Below are 22,805 nucleotides of genomic sequence, written 5' to 3' on the forward strand. Positions count from 1 at the left end.
CCTTCAAATATAAACACCAGAAAATTACCTGGATATTCTTTAAATCCCTCTTCTCAGAAGATTCCTTTGGCTCAAAAAAGAGAGGTAAGAAACTTGTTTTGGTTGTTGTTTTTTTTTTTTCCTGCTTTCTCAACTGAGCTAAATTGTACTACGTGCTCAAAAACAAAATGAAAGAAAAACTAAAATATGCTTCTAAAAGTTCCCTTCACATTCCTTTCACAATTTAAAATTTGAGCCAATAAAGTTTTAAAAGAATTTTCTTAATCTTAACTTATTTCATTTGCCAAGCCCAATTTATATGTTTTAAATTATAGGACCTAGATATGACTATGAGCTTCACAGACAAAAACTATAAAATCTATTTCTGTTCATGCATTTGTGTCTATATATGTTTATTTAATAAATGTGTGACTTTTTTCTACCACTGATATATAAATGCTGTATTTTAATTAATTTAAGCAAATTAACTCAGCACTTATAATAAAAAAAACTTATCCTCTTAAAATTCATATAGAGTAATTAATCCAAATCACTTTTGTTCATGTGAGTTAATAAATCTTTGCTAAATAAAGCCAGTTTTGAAATAGTTAGTAAAATAAAATAAAAAGTTCAAAATTTTCAGTATTTAAATATAATGGACATTTTTGCTTGGGTCTGCCTGTCAAACAGGTTATATTGTCTCTGCTAAATGTTGTAAGGCCATAAAACAGTTGCTACTTCGATATTTCTGATGCTTGCTTGATTTGTCAGTGAGTTAAAGCTGTAAAAGCCGGCTGTTGGGATCCCAAAGCCTTGCACATATCTTATTTTGAACTATGTCTTCAATTTTAAGCCTCTGGATAAGGTCTAGGCAGGTGACCATGGTAAAATCTGGGGACATGTGTGTGTGTCTGAAACTCCTGGACCTCCAGCTACAAGGCAAAGCTAAACAAATAGGGCTTATTCTCCCTGGCTGGGTTGTGCCTGCTGGCCATTGTGGAAGGGGTCAGAGCCCACAGGCATTCACAGTTGCCTGTCTTCTGTCCTAGGTTCTACACCCAGTGTATAAATCAAAGCACCCAGACCAGATGGGCCCTGTTTCATAGCTGCCCTAAGAGCCATATAGGTGCTTGGGACACCACCTAACTAGGGAGAAGGAGGGATTGGAAAGGATAGTGTCTGATGTCTCAGAGGCCTTGGTTAAGACAAGGTTAGCTAAAGCCAGGCATGGTGGTTCATGCCTATAATCACCTGGGGAAGCTAAAGCAGGAGGATTGCAAGTTCAAGGCCAGTGTCAGCAACTTAGTGTGGCCCTAAGTAACTGAGTGAGACCCTGTCTCAAAATAGGGCTGAGGTTGTGGCTCAGTGGTTAAGTACCCTTGGGTTCACTTCCCTGTAAAAAATTTTTTAAAAAGATGAGCCTGGTGCTAGAGTTGTGGCTCAGTGGCAGAGTGCTCGTTTAGCAATGGGGTCTATTCTTAGGACCACATACGAAAAACAAAAAAAAAAATTTAAAAAAGGTCCATTAACAAGTAAACAATATATATAAAAGACAAAATATACAAAGACAATATATATAAAAGACAATATATATAAAAGACAATATATACAAAAGACAAAGTCAAGGTTAGTTTAGTTTTGCTTTAAAAATATAAGTAAATAAAATTGCAACTAAGAACTGAGACAATAACTAGTCTTGTTCTTTACAAATGGTTTAGACATAATTATTAAAATTAAGTAAATTAAATATGACATCAAAGTAATGGAATAAAAATATAAAAACCAACTATGTCGCAATAATAATTATATAACATATATCTACTAAAAATAATTCCAAAAATCTTTTATTAACTTAGTCTTAAAGTTATTCTATTTGACAGATATTTATAAAATGATGAAGTCATTTCTAAGAAACTTAAAATATAAAAACATTAATTACTAATTATAAAACTTAGTTCATATATTTTGACATCTTGTTTCTACATGGTATAGGAATGTTAAATATATAACTCTATTAATAATCATAAGAAATTGAGAAAACATATCTTTCTAGAAGTTATAAAATGGTAAATTCTGATACAGGACAACTCTCAGTGCTTCCTAGTTTTCACTAAAAATTAAGGTTGCTAAAAATTTAAAAGTCTAATAAACATATGCAATTCTCTATGCAAAGATACAAAAACTAAGTTGTTTGATAAAAAATTATAAAGACATAAATTCTTTTACTGGAAAGACGAAGTTTCTCTAAATTCAGAGATTTTAAGTAAATTTAGTAAAAGATATAAAAACCAGATGGATAGAAACTAGTAAGTAGTGGGGAAAGATGCAAAGAATGGTGTAAATATGAGGATATATTTTTGGTATAGAAACTTAAAAAGAGAAAAAGAATTTTTTGTTGTTGTGTGAGAAAGAAATTTGTGATAGAGTAAAATTTTTATCTGACAGTTGAATGACTAGATTGCTCCAGAATGAAAAAATATATGTGCAATATAGAACTAAAGATTTAAGCAATCATGAACGGTTTATAAATGACAAATCTTATTAATGAAAAGTTTTATGTGATCAAGTTGGCTATAATTTAAAAAAAAACTTTTTATAGATTTGTCTAAAAGTTACACATCCACAAAGTTGAAGACAAAATTTAATTCTTTGTGTTTAAAGCAATATATTTTCTTAAAATAGTGATCTGTTCTTAATAAAAACCAGCAAGATGTTTGGTTTTTAATTCCAAAATCTGCTTTTTAAAAAAATTTCAACCATTTTCTGAATTTTGCTTTTCCTTTTTACAATATACACTTTTTAAAAAATTTTTAAATTAGTTACACATGACAGTAGAATGCATTTGTGGACTTTGATATGTCATACATAAATGTGGTGTGCAATCATTTTTCTGATTGTACATGTTGTAGAATCACATTGGTCATGCAGTCATATATATACATACAGGAATAATGTCTGTTTCATTCTACTATCCTTTCTACTCCATATTCCCTCACCTCCCTTCACTCTCCTCTACTTAACCTAAAGTAGCTCTATTCTTCCTTAGTACTTCCCGGACATTGTGAATTAGCATCCTCATGTCAGAGAAAACATTCGGCCTTTGGTTTTTTGAAATGGGCTTGTTTCACTTAGCATGATGTTCTCTAACTCCATCCATTTGCTGGGAAATGCCATAATTTCATTCTTCTTTAAAGCTGAGTAATATTCTATCAAATGGAACCACTATTTAGCAGAGCTATTCCACTCTTTGGTCTATACCCAAAGGACTTAAAATCAGCATACTACAGTGATGCAGCCATGTGAAAGTTTATAGCAGTTTAATTCACAACAGCTGAATTATGGAACTAGGTGCCCTTGAATAGATGAATGGGTACAATATGCAATTAGGCGTGACTCCCTCAATTCTTTGGTTGGCTTCTATAAACATATTATTTTTTCCCAGTTCTGACTCTGCTGTTAGGGCCCAAATTAAAAATGTTATCTAACAGTCATGTATTTCCCTGCTCCAAGGACTAGTTTGACACTCAAGGAACCTAAACTGCTTCCCTGCAGGAGAAACAATCACAATACAGGATTTTCTTTACCTTTTGGTAACTAACCTAAAAAGCACAGAGTTTGTGTTTTGACAAGATGTTTTTTTGTTTTGTTTTGTTTTTCTTTTGCTATCTTAATTAAATTTTTATTACTTAAAAAAGAAAACCTGGGCCTTTGAAGAATAAAGATTTTTTAAATTTATTTGTTTGAAAGTCATGATCACTTTATAGGTGGTTAAATCTGGTTTATAAATCACAGTGACTAAATAAATAGCTATTATTTCACAGTAACCTATAATCTTATTTTGATCAAGTGTTTGAAACCCTTAGTATATGACATACTTGCACAAATCAGATTCTAAAATTAAGTATTTTGGGATTCAAGAGAACTTTAAACATTTCATAAGACCCTGGAAGGCTGAGAAAACATAAACTAGTTTGTTTGATTTGTTACATTACACGGAAAAATGGATGTTAAAATGGTGTTTAACCTTCTTTAAGTCATATTTGCATAACTGTGCTATTAACATGTTTATTAGTATTAGTTTGTAGGTTTTCTCATTGGATGAAAGATGAGCTATAATCATCTATAAGCTATTTCCTTATAGATGAGCTACTGGTACAGAACTATGGAACAAATCATCTAAAGTGCATCTAAAATGATCATGAGTCCAAATTGGGAGATTACACAGTGATAAAAGTCCTTATTTTGCTGGAAAATCAGACAAATATCTGTAGAATCTGACCAATTCTAGAGCATTTATGTTATACACACTCAATTGGTAAAATGTATAGACTCTGACACTGCCATAGCCCAGAGCTCTTCCCATAATTGTGTCCAATTTAAGGCCTATCTCCCTTAGAGAAAGCATCTTTCTCCATTTAAAATCATGACAAAAACCCTATGCCCTTTGTCCTGTAGCCCTGCACTCTTAAATCACACAAGGAGGAATTCTTGCATATTGTCAAGAGCTCACCAAGGTTGTCAATAAAAATCCATTTGGGCTAGTGATGGAGCTCAGAGGTAAAGCATGTGCTTAGCATGCTCATGTCCCTGGGTTCAATCCTCAGCATCAATCACTCATCATTAGTCTTCAGTAAAACAATCTTTGCACAGTGTGCTCCAGGAAGACAAAGATCCCCTTCCCCATAATTTATAGCTCACTGCAACCAAATGAAAAGGGACCATATGAAGATGGTCTAAACCACAAGACATGTCTCTAGGGAGCTGACTCTCCTTCTGAGCAAGAAAAATCTCTGTGTTGTTCTGACCCAGCCCTACCTTTCCTAAAGGACTGCCCCCACCCTTTCCTCATGTTCTGAAATCACCAAATAATTTCTCCCCTGTGAGCCATGATTCCTGGGAATGAGCCTTCCCAGCTCAGTGGGATTTCCTGTGCACAGCAAGAAACACTAACTATAGAGATAACCTCACCTGTATGGTCTTTGGTGAAAATTTTTTGTGACAAAGGGAAAATGATAATACAGAAACCTAAATGTCTTCAGAACGGTCAAAAAGAGAGGAAAAATCCTTTTCTAAGCCTTAGATATTTTATTGGTGTGGTAAAACAATACTTCACAAAGTTTGAGAAATACTAAATGTGTCATTTTGTCTTTTGACCTGGACACCCCAGCGCATTTACAAAATACATGACCACCTGATTGACACAGAATTTGAGCCATCTTGCCAATTCTCCCTGGATGATGCAAAGCTGGGGTACTGACATTCTTTTTGTTATGACAATCTCAGTCCTGCTTAACCTTAGGAGTATTCAGTTGGTATCTAAACTGCCACTGTGTTCCCATGTGCAAATCTATTCTGCACCAGAATAAAATGGTGTTTTCAATTATGATTTTTTTTTTTTTTGGCTTACATGCCTAACGTAACAGTGGAAGTTTCAAATCTGTCTAAATCTTTACATTCCATTCATGAAAACTGTGCAGATTCCTCAAAAACCCCAATCCTCACTGACAGGCAAAGAGAATAAAATCTGTCAGAGTGTTTTGGTTAAACTTTCTTGCCAAACCTGAAAAGCAACATATTAACCAACAGTTTTCTGATAAGAAGATGACTTGGCATTTTCCTTCTAGTCCAATAGAGAAACTTGTGGCCCCTAAACACTATGCAGGTGACTTTCCCTTAATTAGACTCTACTCTGTACTGGGAGGAGTTATTCCAATGAATAAGTAGCTCCTAAACACACTAGGGACTCTTTCCCATTGTGGTGTTTTGGAAGGAGCTGCCCTTAATAGGTAATTATTGATCTAATCAATTGTCCTACATTTCTTCACATGCTCATTTTTAGATACCAAGAAAAATACATTGAAATATCTGTAGCTACAAGCAAAAGTCTGTCTTATGTTCACATAAAGCGTTCTTTTTTGTGCTTAGGTGACAGTTCAAGAATTACTGATTCAGTTTCTGTTGGATACAACTTTACAGAAATGTTGACAAGAAGAATTTAGAAAACTAGGGCAGGAGAGTTTCATGGTATGAGAAAAAAAAATGTCAGCAAGAAAAAGAGAAAAGAGTGATGACCACAGCATAGACCAACTGAGGCTGTGACTAGTGAAGAGGAATTAGGAGCTTATGCTAGAGTTGTGTTTTTTTCTATAATAGTCATCAATATACAACTGTGAATTATGTAACTGTATTGCAATTTAGCCTGTGAAGTTCAAAATTCATATTTATTATGATATAGAAAACATAGTCTGAATACCAGAGGAACTAGACTTTATTTCACTCTTTGCTACTAATTAACCAGATGGCAAGTCTTATCTCTCTGGGGTTCACCATCTCATGGAAAAACAGGAGAATGACTAAGTAAGTTTTCTTAACCTTGACAAGACAACCCATTTGGCCTGAGTGGGGGGGGGGCTGTCCTGCTTATAGAAGGATATTCAGAGGCATCCTGGCCTCACCCCACCTGATGCTGTAGCACTTCCTTGATGCCAAGAAACCTCTCCAGACATTGCCCACCATCCTCAGCATTGGCAAAGCAGCGCCACTGAACTGAGGATCACTGGGAGACATGATTTCCCAGGTGATAACACTCAGAAGTCTACATGCAAAACCTGACAATCACTGGTTCTTAAAAGCACAGGAACACTTACCTGAATGCACAAGTTATTAGAATTGGAATTTAATAGCCAGAAATGATCTGCATGAATGTTAATATTGGGAAGAAGGAAAGTTTCTATAAAGGAGAGACTGAATTTCAGGGAGAATGTCTGAAAATCCAGGTGTCAGAGAAGCCAGGGCCTAGCAGAATCACAGGACATAGTGCAGCATCTGGGAGAAGATACTGAAATGACAATGAAGAAAAGCGTGTTGCAAGAGGCTGCAGAGAGAGAGAGTTTGGAGAAGGATGAGCTGTGATCCTGGTTTACACTGTAGGAAGCAGACACCTGGGAGGGCAAAATCCATTTAGTTTGGAGATAGAGAGGCTAAACTGGTACCTAACAGTTCATTTGGTTAACGGCAGGGTCCTCAGTTCTCTGAGGATGGCAGGATTCTTCCCTTGTGCTGACTTACCTGGTGAGCAGAATCAGGGTTCTGATACCGGAATTAGAAATCAGGATCAGGTCCTTGGTCCTCCAGTGTTGATGATTAAACACCTATGTAACACTGAGGCAGAGCAGAAAGCAAGTTTGATTTAAGAGACACCAGAGAGAGAGAGAGAGAGAAAGAGAGAGAGAGAGAGAGAGCGCCACTACTCTGGAGAGGAGCTGGGAACCCAGAGCTGGTGCCCCTGGGAGTGGGGGGTCTTGCATTTTTATAGATGTCATGCTTTCTTTCCTTCTCCACCTCCTCTTCCTATCATGCTCATGCCACCAAAAGGCAGGAACAAAGCTGCCCAGGGATGCATTCCTTGTGTTGGAGAGTGTGATTCTTCCCTCCCTGGAGATGTTAGCAACTGGTTGATGGGGAAGTGCTCTCTACCCATTTCCTTTTCTTTGATAACCTGGCTACCTGTCCTTTGCCCTGGTCTCAGATCTTGGGTTGGAATTCCCAGAGACCCATAAAGTGAATTCACTTCCAGAGTCATTCTAATCTGTCAGGTGTCTATAATGCTGTGTCCCTGACTAGATTTAAACCCCTTCAGGGAAGAGACCAAGTCAGACTGGTACCTTGCTCCTTGTAGCCTCGTCCTTGCTTGGTACATGGAAACTGCTCCAGAGTTCAATGGACAAAACAGAGATAGAGATAGATGGAGATAGTACATGATGGGTGGATGGTCAGTTGGTAAGAAGGATGGATGGAAAGATAAAGGATTCATGGGCTACCCAATGTGTTCAGGTGCACACAGATGTGTGCTCAGGAACTGGAGAATCAGTGAGCATCCATGTACTGAGTGCCTATTACGAGTGTATGCACATTATTTCAATTTCTGAAAAATCCTCAAAGTTAACTGTCTTGTTTCATGCAAGACACAAAACTTAATGAAAGTAAGAAGAAGAAAGAGAAAGCCTTTCACTTTCCATGAGGCTCAGTTAAAGAGAAAGGGGGTGGGGAAAGCACCCTCAGGGGAGAGAGAGGGGAAAGAAACAAGGAACTTCTGTGTGTCCCAGGTTTTATGGGGTTGAGGGAGATTGTTAGAGGGTCCCCCCAGGTATTGCCTCTGGGCTCTGGATTGGCAGACTACAGTACCTGACAACCAAAGAGCAACTCTTGGTCATCTTGGCCTGACTGACAGGTCTTCATTAAATCTAGCTTTATAGAATTTAAGGTCAGGGGGCTCCAGTCTGAATCATCCTGCTTTTCTCAGCCTGAAAAATCTCTGGTGTGTGTTGTTTGTGTAGGGTTTTGTTGAAGATGTCTTAGCAGGTAAGCCCTCTGAGCAAACACATCCTTGTCCTTTGTCTTTTGGCCCTTGAATTCATCTATCTTCCTCCATTTGTAGAAGGAATAGAGCTGAGACCAGGCAAAGGTCCTGATTTAGCCATCTTGTTATCAATTGCAGCTCCAATGAGGCAGGGCTGATGATGAACCATTTTGTTCTGTATTGAGTATTTTCCTAAACTCTGACTTACTGTTCATGCCTAACTCTTGTTTAACAGTCATAGAGGGGACATTCACAACTAGGCACTAACCATGAGTGAGGAAGCTATGTGGGACCCCAGCAAGGCAACCACTCTCTTGCTCCCACTTTCTGTGCACCCAGCAAAGGTTCATGGGCACCTTTGTCCCAGGCTTGGCCTGGCCTTTGGAAACCTCACATTCAGAAGCTGGAGAAAGTCACTTAGAAGAAAGAGCATCATAATAGAGCCTTATGTAAGGTAAAACTCACTTCCCTGTGTAACAGGCTCCTTGGTCAACAGCTGGAGAAAGCCCAGTGTAAGCATTTGAATCATGTGACTCTGTGAACCTTTGTTCTGAGCAACTGAAGGCACCTGGCAGCTGGGTGAGTTTCACTCTCCTTCCCTTGTGCTGACCAGCCTCCTCCACTTCCCTCCTGATAAAGAACAATGGACTTCCTAACAGACTGAGAGTTGATTCAGTGTTTCTAAAGGAGTTAATACTTCATAAAGGTTAGATTTTTGTGTGTCACCTTTTAAAATGTGGGTATTTAAAATACTTTGATACCTAAAATTCAATCACACACAATTTTTCAGAAGTACTTCTAATGGTAAAGACAAGTATACTTTTGTGTTAAACTCAATGACAAAACTTTGCAAGAAGACAGAATGTTTTTTAATAGAACTTCAGATTACATGTAACCGTCTTCCCTTGAAGTCCTCTCATTAGGACAACTGCTTTCAGTGAGTCTCCTGTGATTGTATTCACACTCATGACAGTAAAGTCACCTCAGTTCCAGGAGCCACTTATTTTCATTCTCTGATTCTTCACTATGCTCCACCCCCTGAGCAGCCTGAGGAACAGCCAGGGCCAATGAAGCTCCTTCACTGGACGCCATCAGTATCTCTATAACCACTTAAAATGGCCATCTGAGCACACACATGTGCACACTCCTATACACACTCCATACACAAAACTGAAGTGAAACCCTCTCCAAACATTACTTACCCTTTCTGCACCCTGATATTTTCTGTTCCTTTCTGATTCATTTACAAAATTAATGGGTTTCACAATCCACAGAAGGATCCCTTTGCATATTTTGAAAATCAATGACAGAAATTCAAGCCTAGACTTTGGTTTTGAACAAAGGTGAGTTTGAACTCTGGTCCATCACTTCATATGGGCAAGTTCTTTTAGAAATCACATCATACCCAACTGTAAAATGCTCACATTCTATGAAGTCCCCTGAGGATTAGTTTTTTTTTTTTAAGTTAAACTTGTGATAAATTTGGGGCATTCTGAGGGCGTGGCTAGCATTGAACCATCAAGTGAATGTAGCACATCCCTTTGCTAGATCACACAAAAAGCTGTAGAGTGTGACAGTTCCAAAAATGAAAGGAATAAGCAACCTCTGCCTGTGGGAGGAACTGGGTCTTGTGAGCTACAAGTGAACAAATCCTGAGCCCTCATTTCTACTTCTGATGCAATGCAGCCTAACAGCCAAAGGACTGAACAGTGACTTTGCTCCTCTTGGTCCTTGCTGTTGGTGGCATCCTGATTTCAGAGCCTTCACAGATTCTCAAGGCCTTCACCCGTGTGCTTCTAGACCCTCCTTGTTCTTGTCTCATGTTGTGATTTTTCATGTCCCCTGGTGACTTTGGTGTGACTGGACATTGCGTTTCACTTCCATAAGGCTCAGTTTCATTAACTGAAGAGTGCAGATTAAATACAACTGGTGCCCAAAGCTGTGTGAATATTAAAAACATGATGTGTCAAGTGAGGTTTGTATTGGGGTAGGTCCTGGCAGTTTTCAATACATTTTGGTTCTCTAGTTCTTTCTCTTCCCACTAAAATCTTCTACCATTCACAGTGACTGTGAGCCTGCCAAGAACCGTCAGATTTTAACCAATGGGGACATGAGACTGGTTTGTTGCATTATGAGGGTGACTACTGATGGGTAACCCATTAGACCTAGGAGTACATTTGAAGAACTTCTCTGACCCTGCCACAAAGAAGGCAGGTCCTTCTTCAGTGCAGCCTGTTCTACCATACGTCTTAAAGTACCTCTTTTGATAGGATGGTCTTGAAACCTTCAATCCCTGTTCACTGCTTCTCCTGGAAAAGGCCAGTGACTCAAGGAAGATTGCTGAGGAAAAGAAAAAAGATTTATTGAAACTGTAGCAAATCAAAGGCTACTTCCCACAAAGACCATGTTGCATAGGGTTACAATGCAAGGCTTATACGGGGAGTTGTGAGAATTGCATCACAGAAGCAGGTGCCAGATTAGTTACACATTCCAGTGGACTTAAAAATTTGGGGTGGCCTGCTTTTTTGATGCCTGAATTGTTGTTGGCACAGGTCACAGGATGTTCTGGGTTCTGTAAATTGAAAGAAAATTTGCTGATTAGAAAGTCTTATGTTCTTCTCTTTTTAGTTACTTTTCCCAGGAATAGCTCATTCTGTATTTTTAGGATACACAGTTTTATTTCCCCCACAGACCAGGTGAGATGAAAAAGCATCTTTCCCCTGGAGGACACAGGGTGATAACATTCTCTGAAGAACAATTTTTAAATCCCTTAGGTGGCCTTGGTCAGAGTTGTGTTCTACTTGCAAACTTAACCTAAGACTAATAATGTGTTGCCCAACTTTGTGAATCAAAAATTAGTCATTTTTTAAAGCCAACTAAGATCAAGTGAAGCAAAAGGGTTGTTTAGATTTTGCCATAGTGACAGTTTTATTCGCTCACTCACATTTAGGAAAACCCAGACACTGCCATCATGGCAGGGAAACCCATTCTTCACTACTTTGATGGACGGGGCAGAATGGAGTCCATCCGATGGCTCTTGGCTGCAGCTGGTGAAGAGGTAAGTTCTGGGTCAAGTCATTTTAAGTTGGATCTAATATTCACTGTTATTAGATACTTTTCTCACATAAGCTAGGTGATGTTTCTTACTGGTTACCATGTCATGAGTTGTGCTTTAAACAAAACTGCCAATTTTAAGAGATACTCAGACATAACCAAATACATTGTCAATATTCTCATCAAAGAGGATAAACATTAATGTAAAAAATATATCACAATTTGTGGAACTTATTTGGATTTGTGTTTAAACAAACTGTAGAACATAATTTATAAAACTTATAAAAATTAGAAACATGATCATTGATTGAATATTGATGATAGTAAATTATTATTAATGTTTTTGTTATTAGGAACTATGTTTAAAAATAACATGTTATAGTTATTTTTAAACATAGTTCCTAGGGGGGCTGGGGATGTGGCTCAAGTGGTAGCGCGCTCGCCTGGCATGCGTGCGGCCCGGGTTCGATTCTCAGCACCACGTACAAACAAAGATGTCGTGTCCGCCTATAACTAAAAAATAAATATTAAAAAAAATTCTCTCTCTCTCCTCTCTCACTCTCTCTTTAAAAACAAAAACAAAAACAAAAAAAAACATATTTCCTAAATTTTAGAGAAACTAATTGAACTATTTAAGAATGAAACACAGTCTTGTGTCCTGAACAATGAAGACAGCCTGAGAAACCTGGCATTGGACAATTTTTTTGTGCAAACATTATAGTGTGTACCAACAGAAAACCAGAGGGTGTAGCCTACTATATTGTGGGCTATATTGTGTGGCCTGTTGTTGGTAAGTCACACATCTGTATGCCATGATACTGCACAGAATACTGTAGGCAGTTGTAACACAATGATAAGCATCTGTATATCGAAATAAAAAACACACACAGTAAAACTATGGTATAAAATATGAAAAACGGGACACCTAATTTCAGTACTCTACCAGGCCTAGAGTTTACAAGGTCTGGCAATTCCTCCAAGTGAGTCCGTGAGCAGGTATTGAGTCAAAGTGAAGGCCCAGGTCACTACTTAATGCTGTAATTTGGACTTGAAAAGTTCATAAAGGCCCATGTTTTAAAGGTGTGTTCCTAGCCTGAGGCAACATTGGAAAGTAGTGGAATTATTTGGAGGTGGGGCCTAGTGAGAGGAGTTATATCCTGGGGGCTTGCTTTTGAGGGGATACTGGGAATGAAGCCCCTGTATCTCTCTTGATTTCCTGACATCCAAGAGGTGAGTGGTTTGCTCCCTCATGAGTTGCCTGCCATGATGTTCTGCCTTGTCACCAAGCAGCAGGGCCAAATGTCCAGGGACCAAAACCTCTGAAACAGTGGTAAGCAAAATAACCTGTCCCTCTTAAAAGTTGATTATGTTAGGTATTCCTTAAAATAATGAAAAGCTGATTTAGTACAATGCACAATTTATGAATCTGCACACAGGCTGTACTCAGTTTATTAAAATGTTTTCCTTCCTCAATAATAAATTAACCTCAATTTACTGTAAAATTTTTATTTGACAAACTTTTAATTTTTTTAACCTTTTGACTCTTTAATAATAACACTTAAAATTCAGACATATTGTGCAGGTGTATAAAATAATTTTATTCCTTATTTTCTAAGTTTTTTCCATTTTTAATTTTTATTTAATTTTATTTTAAAAGATTCTTCTGTTACAAGTTAAGAAACAAACAGAGATTCAGAATTAACAATATCACTGTCTTCTACCTCCCCATGGTGTTCCACTGGAAGGTTTTGGGGGCAGTAACAGGCATGGTCCTGTCTCCTCCCATGGTCACAGTGCCTTCTTCCTGTCTAGCTACTAAGGACATTTCTGATGCTTCTCCTGTGGAGGCATCACTGTGCAGAAATATATGCATGGTGGATTGCTTCATTTGCTTTTTTTCATTATATATATTTGCTTGGAAGCAGATAATGTACCATGAAAAGTCCTGTCTATTAATGAAACTTAGTCATTCATTTGGAGTTTTTGTTTTCAGTTTTTTTAAAAAATAATTGTTTTTAATATAGGCTATTCTCAGTGATTACAACTTTTTTTGTCGTTTTGTTTTCACAGTGCTGTGCATTGAACTCAGGGCAGTGTGTAAGATAGGCAAGTGCTCTACCACTAAGCACTATTATGCAGCCCTCATGTTTTCAATATTTTGTTGGAACTTATGGAAGTCTACAAAGACTTCTACAAAAATGCTTCACTGAGTATTCTTAGGGATTCTTCCTTTTCTTCTCCTTTAGTTTTCTATTCCCTAGCCTCTTCTTCAACTATGTATTCACCAGTCAATGGGAAATTTTTAGTTCCTTTATAGTCTAATGGCACCATCTTTGTGCACCTAATCAGTGATTGACTGAAACTTTTTTATGGGACACATGACTGTGCATGAAATCTGGGGTGAGATTTCCTTTAAACTATTACCAGAGAAGAAGAGTGGGTGGGTACCTAGATGAAAGCCAGTTGACACCAGTTGAAAATTGTTGAAATTGGCGAGGGATAAAGGAATAACAATATACTCAGTTGTTTATTTTTATGTATGTCAGAAATTCCCGATAAAAAATATCTAAATTCTACCACATAAGAAAATGAATGCAATTATACTGAAAATACACACCACAATTGTGAGGTGGGCAGGAGGAAGGAGACAGTAACAAACTGCCTATTAACCATGGAAGCTAGTCATTCAACATAATTGTGTGGCACTTATAAAGAACCAGGTTATGTAGTAGGTCCTGGGGATACACAGTGAACTAGACAGATGAGGTCCCTGCCCTCGTGCTTCCTATACATCTGTGATGGATGGGATCAAGCATTTTTCAGGGTTGTGACTCATGCATTTTTCCTGGTAGATGTAGTATAAATTTCCAGATAGCCATGACCAGACTCTGCAATAAATATGTCCAATCTCAAAAATCTTAGCCCCTTCATATCATACGTAGACAGCAGTGATTCAAGCTGACAAGCATGCAAGGCTATTGAGTGAACTATTCAGGACTCATTTACCTTTTCTGCTCTCCAGTTTGAAGAGAAATTCATGAAAACTAGAGAAGACTTGGAAAAGTTAAGAAAAGGTAAGAACACATATCTTAACACCTCTTAAGAGCGTTCCTAGTGGAAGACTGAAAAATCAGACAGTACTCATGTATTCAAGAGGATGGCAGTGCTGACAGAGGAGAGGTAAAGAGTGGTTAAAATGTAAGACCTGGCTACTCTCTGGGGACTAAAAATAAGTGAGGCCTTTGTGAATCCTTGCTAAGGAACAATCTTGGGGTCCCTTGCGTGCCCTCTTCTTGCCTTCTTCATACTCTGAATGCAATTGGCTCCTGACCAACTGTAGGCTCCCCACATTCTTCTAAAATAGCCCTGAAGATGGGCTAAACCCACAAATATTCAGGGACACACAATGTATATGGATGGATGGGAAATTAAAACAGCTGTGACGGGCTGGGGATGTGGCTCAAGTGGTGGCGTGCTCGACTGGCATGCGCGGGGCGCTGGGTTCTATCCTCAGCACCACATACAAATAAAATAAAAACGTTGTGTCCACTGAAAACTAAATAAAAAATTAAAAAAACAGCTGTGACATACGAGGCTAAAGGTAAAGCAGTTGGATAAGTAAAAGAAAAAACAAAAACTAAAAATAAAGTGGTATGTTACTCAAAAATTTATCAAGCAATATTTTTTCCCCTTTGCATCTTCAGTCATTTTCACAACTGTTCTACATTGTGAACAGGTCTGACCCACAGACATTTCATTCTGTTTGTTTTCTCCTTCCACAAGATGGGAGTTTGATGTTCCAGCAGGTGCCCATGGTGGAGATCGATGGGATGAAGCTGGTGCAGACCAGAGCCATTCTCAACTACATTGCTGCCAAACACAACCTCTATGGGAAGGACATAAAGGAGAGAGCCCTGTACGGTATATTGTCTATTTTAAATCAACAGATAACATGGGAAGGATTTAGATCCTTCCTTAAGTGAGATAAACCATGGCAGGGGGATCATGAACAGCACCAGGCTGATTCTGGGCATATTGCATAATTTCTTTAGTATGAATGTGTAGAACACTCATATCCACAGTGATAGAATGTAGATTAGTAGTTTCTGAGATCAATTTGGGAGAGTGCTATGGAGATGCAGGAAGACTAAGCATGGAGTGGATTCAGGGCAGTGTCATGTAGAGAGAATGCGGTTCATGGAGTTTTGCAAATCCTGAGGAACAATGAATTCAGGAAGATGGTGGAATCCTGATTCCATTTGCTTAGCTTTAGAGGTTAAACTCTATGCAATAGCTTGGGACAGGGGAAGGATTTGAGTGTCTAGACTTGAAACCCTGTGAAGGAAATATCTGAAGCACCTGATTTTCCATTTCCAGAAAGTACAAGACTCACAGGCAGGAACCTAAACTACCCTCTTCTTCTACAGATGGGTCAGCTTGATGAGGGTTGGTGGAGTCTGTGTCAAGACATGAAGGTGATGCAGAGCATTTCATGTAGACTTGAAGAAGTCCACTGATTCAGCACTGGAGTTTAGGTCTCCTCCCACCTTGATTGGCACTGCTTTATTGAAAATAACATCTTGTATGGAACTGTGAAAAGTTCCTCAAAAAGTTAAAGAGTTACCAATAACCCAGCAATTTCAGTAATAGGGATATACACAGAGGAATAAAATACATTCTGAGTGGTATTTGTACACAAATGTTCATAGCTCATTATTCATAATACCCAAGAAGTGGAAATAAACTAAACATGCAATGAATGAAGGAAGGTTCTCTAGCCATACAATGGAATAGTATTTGCTGTGCAAAGAGATGAAGTACCGATGCATGTGGCAACATGGATGGACCTTGACAACATTATGTCACATAAAAGAAATCAGACCTAGGAGGTCACATATTGTATGGTTTATCTAGCATGAATGTGCAGAACACTCATATGCACAGGTACGGAAAGTAGATTAGTGGTTTTGGAGCTGGTAGGAGAGGTGGTATACATATTTTTGTAATCCATCCATCATGGTAAAAATGTTGTAGAACTGGAAAATGTTAATATTCACAGAATTCTGTGAGTGTACTAAAAAATTCACTGAATAGTAGACTTCAACTGAGTGACAATTATGATGTGCACATTTGTCAATAAAACTGATTTTTAAAAAGAATTTTGGAAAGCCTGTTTGAAGCAAAAGAAATGAGGCTCTCCTATACTATACACATACTATAATTATATAAAGAATTACACCAAATCTTGGGTGGGGGCCTCAAGAAATGAGATCATGATCAGAATTGGGCAACAGTACATGGAAAATGTTAGGGAACATGATTTATGAGAAATAATTGGGAGCACGTGATTTCTAACATTGAACATGGAAATGATCCTGTGCTATATGATAGGAAGAGCGAGGCAAAGGGACTTGTCTGAGAGGCTGGGCCAGGAACTCTGTCTTGAGTTTACCTATGCACAGAGAGCATAGCCTATATGTATTAGCAGTGTTTCCAGACACCACGTTTTCTAAAGACCTTAACTTGTGATGTCCCAGTATACTCTTTGGAATCATATGTGGTCAGGTGTATAACAAAAATTTAGACATGTCTTCCCTGTAGGTTGCTCTAAAAAATAAATGTTAATCTATAAATAAAACCCAGAAGATTGTAACTTGATTTTGAATGATCCCTACTAGAGGTGAATTATTTTGGTATTGTATGCTGTTCTCTATTTTCTTGGATTTCTTTTTTTAAATTGATTTAAAAAAAAAAAACAAATGACAGTGGAGTGAATTACAATTCTTATTACATGTAGACAGCACAATTTTTCATATCTCTGGTTATATATAAAATATGTTGACACCAATTCGTGTCTTCATACATGTACTTTGGATGATGATGTCTATCACATTCCACCATCCTTGCTAATCCCCTGCCCCCTCCCTTTTTCTCCCTCCCCTCTTCCCTATCTAGAGTTTGTCTATTCCTCCCATGCTCCCCTTCCCTTCTCCACTATGAGTCAGCCTCCTTATATCAGAGAAAACATTCAGCATTTGTTTTTTTTGGGGGGGGGGATTGGCTAATTTCACTTAGCATTATCTTCTCCAGTGCCATCTATTTAACCTGCAAATGCCATGATTTTAATCTCTTTTTATTGCTGAGTAAAATTCCATTGTGTATATATGCCACATTTTTTTTAATCCATTCATCCACTGAAGGGCATCTAGGTTGGTTCCACAGTTTGGCTATTGTGAATTGTGCTGCTATAAACATAGATGTGGCTGTGTCCCTTTAGTATGCTGTTTTTAAGTCTTTGGGGTATGAACCGAGGGGAGGGATAGCTGGGTAAAATGGTGGATCCATTCCCAGTTTTCTGTTCTCTTGGATTTCAAAACTATAAAATCTGGGACAGAAGGCATTTGACAGAGTACTTGTTTTTTTGCTTTCAGAATTGATATGTATTCAGAAGGTGTGGCAGATTTGAATGAAATGATTCTTTATTACCCATTCCTTCCACCTGGGGACAAAGATGGAAGACTTGCCCAGATCAAAGAGAAAGCGAGAAACCGTTATTTTCCTGCCTTCGAGAAGGTAAGTGGAAGCTGTTTTACCTTCAGGGCACTTTCTAAACTGAAGGCTGATGGGATGAAGCTGGGGCAGCCTAGAGCCCTTCTCAACTATGTTGTCACCAAATACAACCTCTATGGGAAAGACATAAAGAAAAGAACAGTGTTTCATGTATTCTTACATCAACATGGGAAGGATTTAGGTTATAGCTTGAGTGAGAAGGACCAGGGTAGGGGTCAGAATCAGGCTGGCACAAACAAGAGCTTTCTCTTTATCTGGGAAAGGCTTGCCTATTGATGGGACAGTCCAGTGGAAACAAGGGAAGAGTCACATAGAAAAGGATGCAGCACAGTGATAGAGTTTAGAGGGTGTCTCAGAGACTAGAGAGCATTTTAGTCCTAACAGGTTATCTTAGCACTTAGGATTGCTATGTGAACAATGCCATAGACTGGAAGGCTAATTATATATTATACATATATTTCTCATAGTTCTGGAGGCTCAGAAATTACAGATCAAGAACCTGGTGGATTAGTGTCAAGGTAGCCTTGCTTCTTGGTCCATGAATGGCTGACTTTGGGCTGTGTTCTCCTATGGCAGATGGGTCTAAGGTCTCATTATATGAGCAGTAGTGCCATTCCTGAGAACTCTTCCCACAGGATCTAATTATGTCCCAAAGGCCCCACCTAACAGCATTGGGATCACAATTTATGAGTTTGGAGAACTCAGACATTCTTCGCATAACAGAAGCAGGAGAAAAACGGTGCCTGGGATTCCATGAACGTTGACCTTCACTTCCAGAGGGCCTTCTTGCGTACTGATCTAGTACTCTGGCACTTGAGGCATTGTATGAAGATAGACTGGGAGAAAGGCTTCCACTAGTGATACCAAGTTCAAAGTTTTAATTACTGGGAATCCAGCTAGAATTCTGTATGTACAGAATTCATAGTACAGAATTTGTCCTTAGGCGTTGGGAAGTTCTGAGCACACTTTGAGGTAAAGCTAAAAGAATGCTCTAAATTATAGCATAAATATTATGTTGTGGTTTGTTCTCGTACCAAGCAATTGTTCACACTTCTCTATGTATACTCAATCTAATAGGGTGGTTGACAAAATATTTTGTTTAATTGGTATTGCCATGGGGTTTTTCTTTATATTTCATCATTTCAATATTGCTGAGATATTTAAACAAATTTCACATATTACCCCAAAATTTCTTTTGTGAAAATGTTAATACATTCATAGACATGAAAAGAAAGTTTAAAAACCCATAAATACACATCTCGAGATAGCAGAATTTACATCTTATGATGTCCACTTTATCATATGCCCAGCTCTCTATTCCTATTTTGCCAATCAAACATATTACTTTTCTCATGCATTTCATACTAAGATGCAGATGTCAGTGCAGTTCACGCCTAGATAATGCAGCATGCAGATTGCAATGTACTGTTCAAAGCCAATGTCACAAAAGATATGACGATTGAAGTTTGTTTTATATCCTACACACATAACCATCAAATTAAGAAATCAAATAAGAGGAAAAACAGAGATACTGAAATGATATACTTATAGGGAAAAGTGCTTATTAAAGTGGAGACACTGGGGCTGGGGGTTGTAACTCAGTGGAAGTTTGCTTGACTAGCATGTATGAGGCACTGGGATGGATTCTCAGCACCACATATGAATATATACAAATAAAGGTCCATAAACAACTAAAAATATTTTTTTTTAAAAAAGTGAAGACTGGAGAGAAAGAGAGAGCAGAAGAGAGAAGAACACCCTGAAATTACCTGCTGTGCCATTTAGAGTATAGGGCTCATGAAAAGGCAGCACAGCAGATGTCACGCCCTTGGCATGTGTGGAAGACATAGGTCATGGTAAAGGGTGTGAACAATGCAAGAATGTATGAAGGAGAATGAAAGGATCACGCTGGATTTCACAGAGGAGAGAGCAGAGCCCCACTTCTCACTCTCCCTTGTGAATCAGGGACCTGGAGAAAGACCTGCAGCTCCACATGGCCCAGGAGGCAGCAGCTGGGGAGAGTTGGGCTGACAGGCTCAGGGACAAGCTGGGGCTCAGTCTGGCTATGTGTGTTCATGACTTGACTCCTCCCATTCTGCAGGTGTTAAAGAACCATGGGCAAGACTACCTGGTTGGCAACAGGCTGAGCAAGGCTGACGTTCACCTCACTGAACTTCTCTACCACACAGAAGAGCTGGACTCCACTGTTCTGGCCAACTTCCCTCTACTAAAGGTGCTCTCTCTCAAGTCCTCATAGAGGCCCACACCTCCCATCATGAATCTAACATCTAAACACTGGGGCTGGTGGTGTTCTGACTTCTATCCATCTCTAGGCTTCACCCTCCCTGCCCTGGACTCCAGAAAGGTCTTCTAGGCTCTGATTCTGTGGAATGAAAAGAATCTTTCTATGCAAAGACATTTAAAGTGGATGCTACTCTAAGAAGTATATTTAGTTTGGAGAATAAGTGCAACCAAATGCCAGCTTTCTCTTCCCAGCCCCTATTCCATTTGGGTTCTGACCATGACTTCCTTGGGAATCCCCTGGTCCCATGTATGCCTTGTCTTTCCAGGCTGAGCAAGTCTCCTTACATCTGTTTTCCTTCCTCCCCCTCACTCTGCAAACCCCTACCCCCAACAATCCCATCTTTCTCAGTGTGATAATTTGTAGCGACTGCCACCTGGATTTGCTGGTCTCTTTCTATCATCGTTTCTAACTCAGTTTTACCATATCTTCTTTTAACTCTGTTTGAGTGATTCTTTTATTCATATGTGATAGGCACATGTCACATATTTTTTCTTATATCATACAGTAGCAATGAATCTACAGGATTAAAATGTAAGGCAGATGAGAAGAATGCTGGAACAGAATATAGTTTTAAAGAGAAGTTGGGGGAATTGTTTTTGAGCTTTATTTTCTAGCTCTTATCTTTTTTCTCATTGGTGATGTTTCCCAGACAGAATGCTGTGTTGGTGGAGGGATTTAGACTTCCTGATTGTGTTAATGGGTGTTGGTTTGGGCTCTCTCTGAGGCTGTGGTCTCCACTTCTGCATTGCAGGCCCTGAGAACCAGAGTCAGCAACCTGCCCACAGTGAAGAAGTTTCTGCAGCCAGGCAGCCAGAGGAAGCCCTTTGATGATGAAAAATGTGTGGAAGCAGTAAAGAAGATTTTCAGTTAAATGAGGCTGACATGGAGATATAGCACATACAATACTGGGCTGTATTCAAAAGATGATCTTGATTACTCTGAGGCTAACCAAGTTTCCCCAAATTTAAATTAGAAATGAGCTATGCAGACTTCTATGCAATACAGTCTATTTGGTTTTAGTGAGGTTTATAACCATGATCACTTCTTGGCTATCTCTTTAATTTGGATAGAATGAAAAAGTTTCTTAGGCTTGATCTATTAAGAAAAATTGTCTTATAACATCTGTCATGAACTGTCTCAAAGAAAATTAAGTAGAAATTTTCATCTGACACTCTGCTTAGGCAAAAATATTTTTTTTTTTTTGTTTTGTGTTTTGCTTCCTTTCTCACCAAAACACATAAAAACAACCCTATAAAGAATCATTTTCTTTCAATTTTTTTCCTGTTAGTTATTCAATGTATATTTACCAGCATGAAATATTTTGTGTTCTTGGAGCCAGATAATCAATGATGAAAAAATACCTGATACATTCTCTACACTCATGGCAATGGATCTAGTGAGACAAACAAACAAAAAACAAATAAACTAATCTAAAATCATGCACAGCATGTGTATCATGTTCCTAAGGCTGCCACAAGAAATTCCTACAAACCTGCTATGGTTTTAAATAACAGAAATTCATTCCCCTACAGTTCTGGAGCTAAGTTGGAAGTCCAGGTATGAGCCGTGCCCTGGTCTCTCTGAAGGCTTTATGGAAGGCTCTTTCTTAGCCTCTCCCTAGTATCTGACAGGTGCTGGCCATTCTGGGAGTTTTTCAGTTTTTTGTCACAACAGTCTAATCTCCTCTTTCATGGTCACAGGACATTCTCCCTGTATGTGTTGTCTGTCCAAACTGCCCTCTTCTTATGAGGATACCACCAGATGGATGAAGAGCCACCCTATTCCAGGGTGACCTCACCTGTATTATTTCTGCAGCAATCTTTTTTCCGGATGAGGTCACACTGACAGTAGTCAAGGGTAGGACTTAAACATAGCTCTCTCAGAGGACAGATTTTCTCCTACAACACCATGCTCAGAGAGTTAGTGTTGGGAGGGCACCATCAGTAGACATCTGCTGGGATCTGTGGGTGAGATAGGTTTCTCAAGGAGGGGAGTCATATCTGAGGTGAGATGAGCAGGAGGGACAATCAGTATACATGGGTGGCACCAGCACTGGGCAGCAGGGGTAGAATCCAGGCAGAGGTCAGCACAGTCAGTGGCCAAGAAGAGGCCAAGCACCAAGTATTTGAGGAAAGAGAACACAGCTGCTCTCAGGGGAGCATTGGAGCATAAGCAGGAACAAGTGACCCTGAGGGGACATCAGGGAACAGGACTCAGAGTTTGGAGGAAAGACTTGGAGACCATAGAAACAAGTTAGATTTTGTCTTGAGCAAAACAAAAAGTCATAAAGTAAACCCACACGCCTTATCTTGCCAAAATGACATGAAATCACATTTAGAAACTGTTCTTTAAAGTAATTCAGAAAAATGACATTCTCCCCACTGGGAGTCTCTTATGCATGTTGAAAGATAAGTTTAGGCACATTAAATTTTTAACAGGTTTATTTCAGGAGACAGAATTTCATGTATCTGGCATTAACAAACCAGAAAGATCAGGTCACCACCCAGATGGTGTGAGAAGAAAATGATAAGGGAATAA

At 38.7% G+C, this 22,805-nt stretch overlaps 2 protein-coding genes across 2 annotated transcripts in view; both read left to right on the forward strand.

Moving 5' to 3' along the window:
- The window catches only part of LOC143401308 (glutathione S-transferase alpha-3-like), a 50,847-nt gene continuing 28,042 nt past the window's right edge, over positions 1–22,805 (forward strand). Inside the window, exon 1 of the mRNA XM_076858600.2 lies at positions 1–84. The gene's annotated coding sequence lies outside the window, so the exon portion shown is untranslated. The remainder of the gene's footprint in view (positions 85–22,805) is intronic.
- LOC143401307 (glutathione S-transferase alpha-3-like) lies at positions 8–21,706 on the forward strand. The gene is made up of 7 exons (XM_076858599.2): positions 8–84; positions 11,289–11,396; positions 14,415–14,466; positions 15,176–15,308; positions 17,824–17,965; positions 20,064–20,195; positions 21,019–21,706. Exons 2-7 carry the CDS (start codon positions 11,310–11,312, stop codon positions 21,136–21,138), a joined length of 666 nt encoding a protein of 221 aa, XP_076714714.2. The 5' UTR covers positions 8–84; positions 11,289–11,309; the 3' UTR covers positions 21,139–21,706.

The sequence above is a fragment of the Callospermophilus lateralis genome, chromosome 6, assembly GCF_048772815.1.
Source record: "Callospermophilus lateralis isolate mCalLat2 chromosome 6, mCalLat2.hap1, whole genome shotgun sequence".
Taxonomy (NCBI): domain Eukaryota; kingdom Metazoa; phylum Chordata; class Mammalia; order Rodentia; family Sciuridae; genus Callospermophilus; species Callospermophilus lateralis.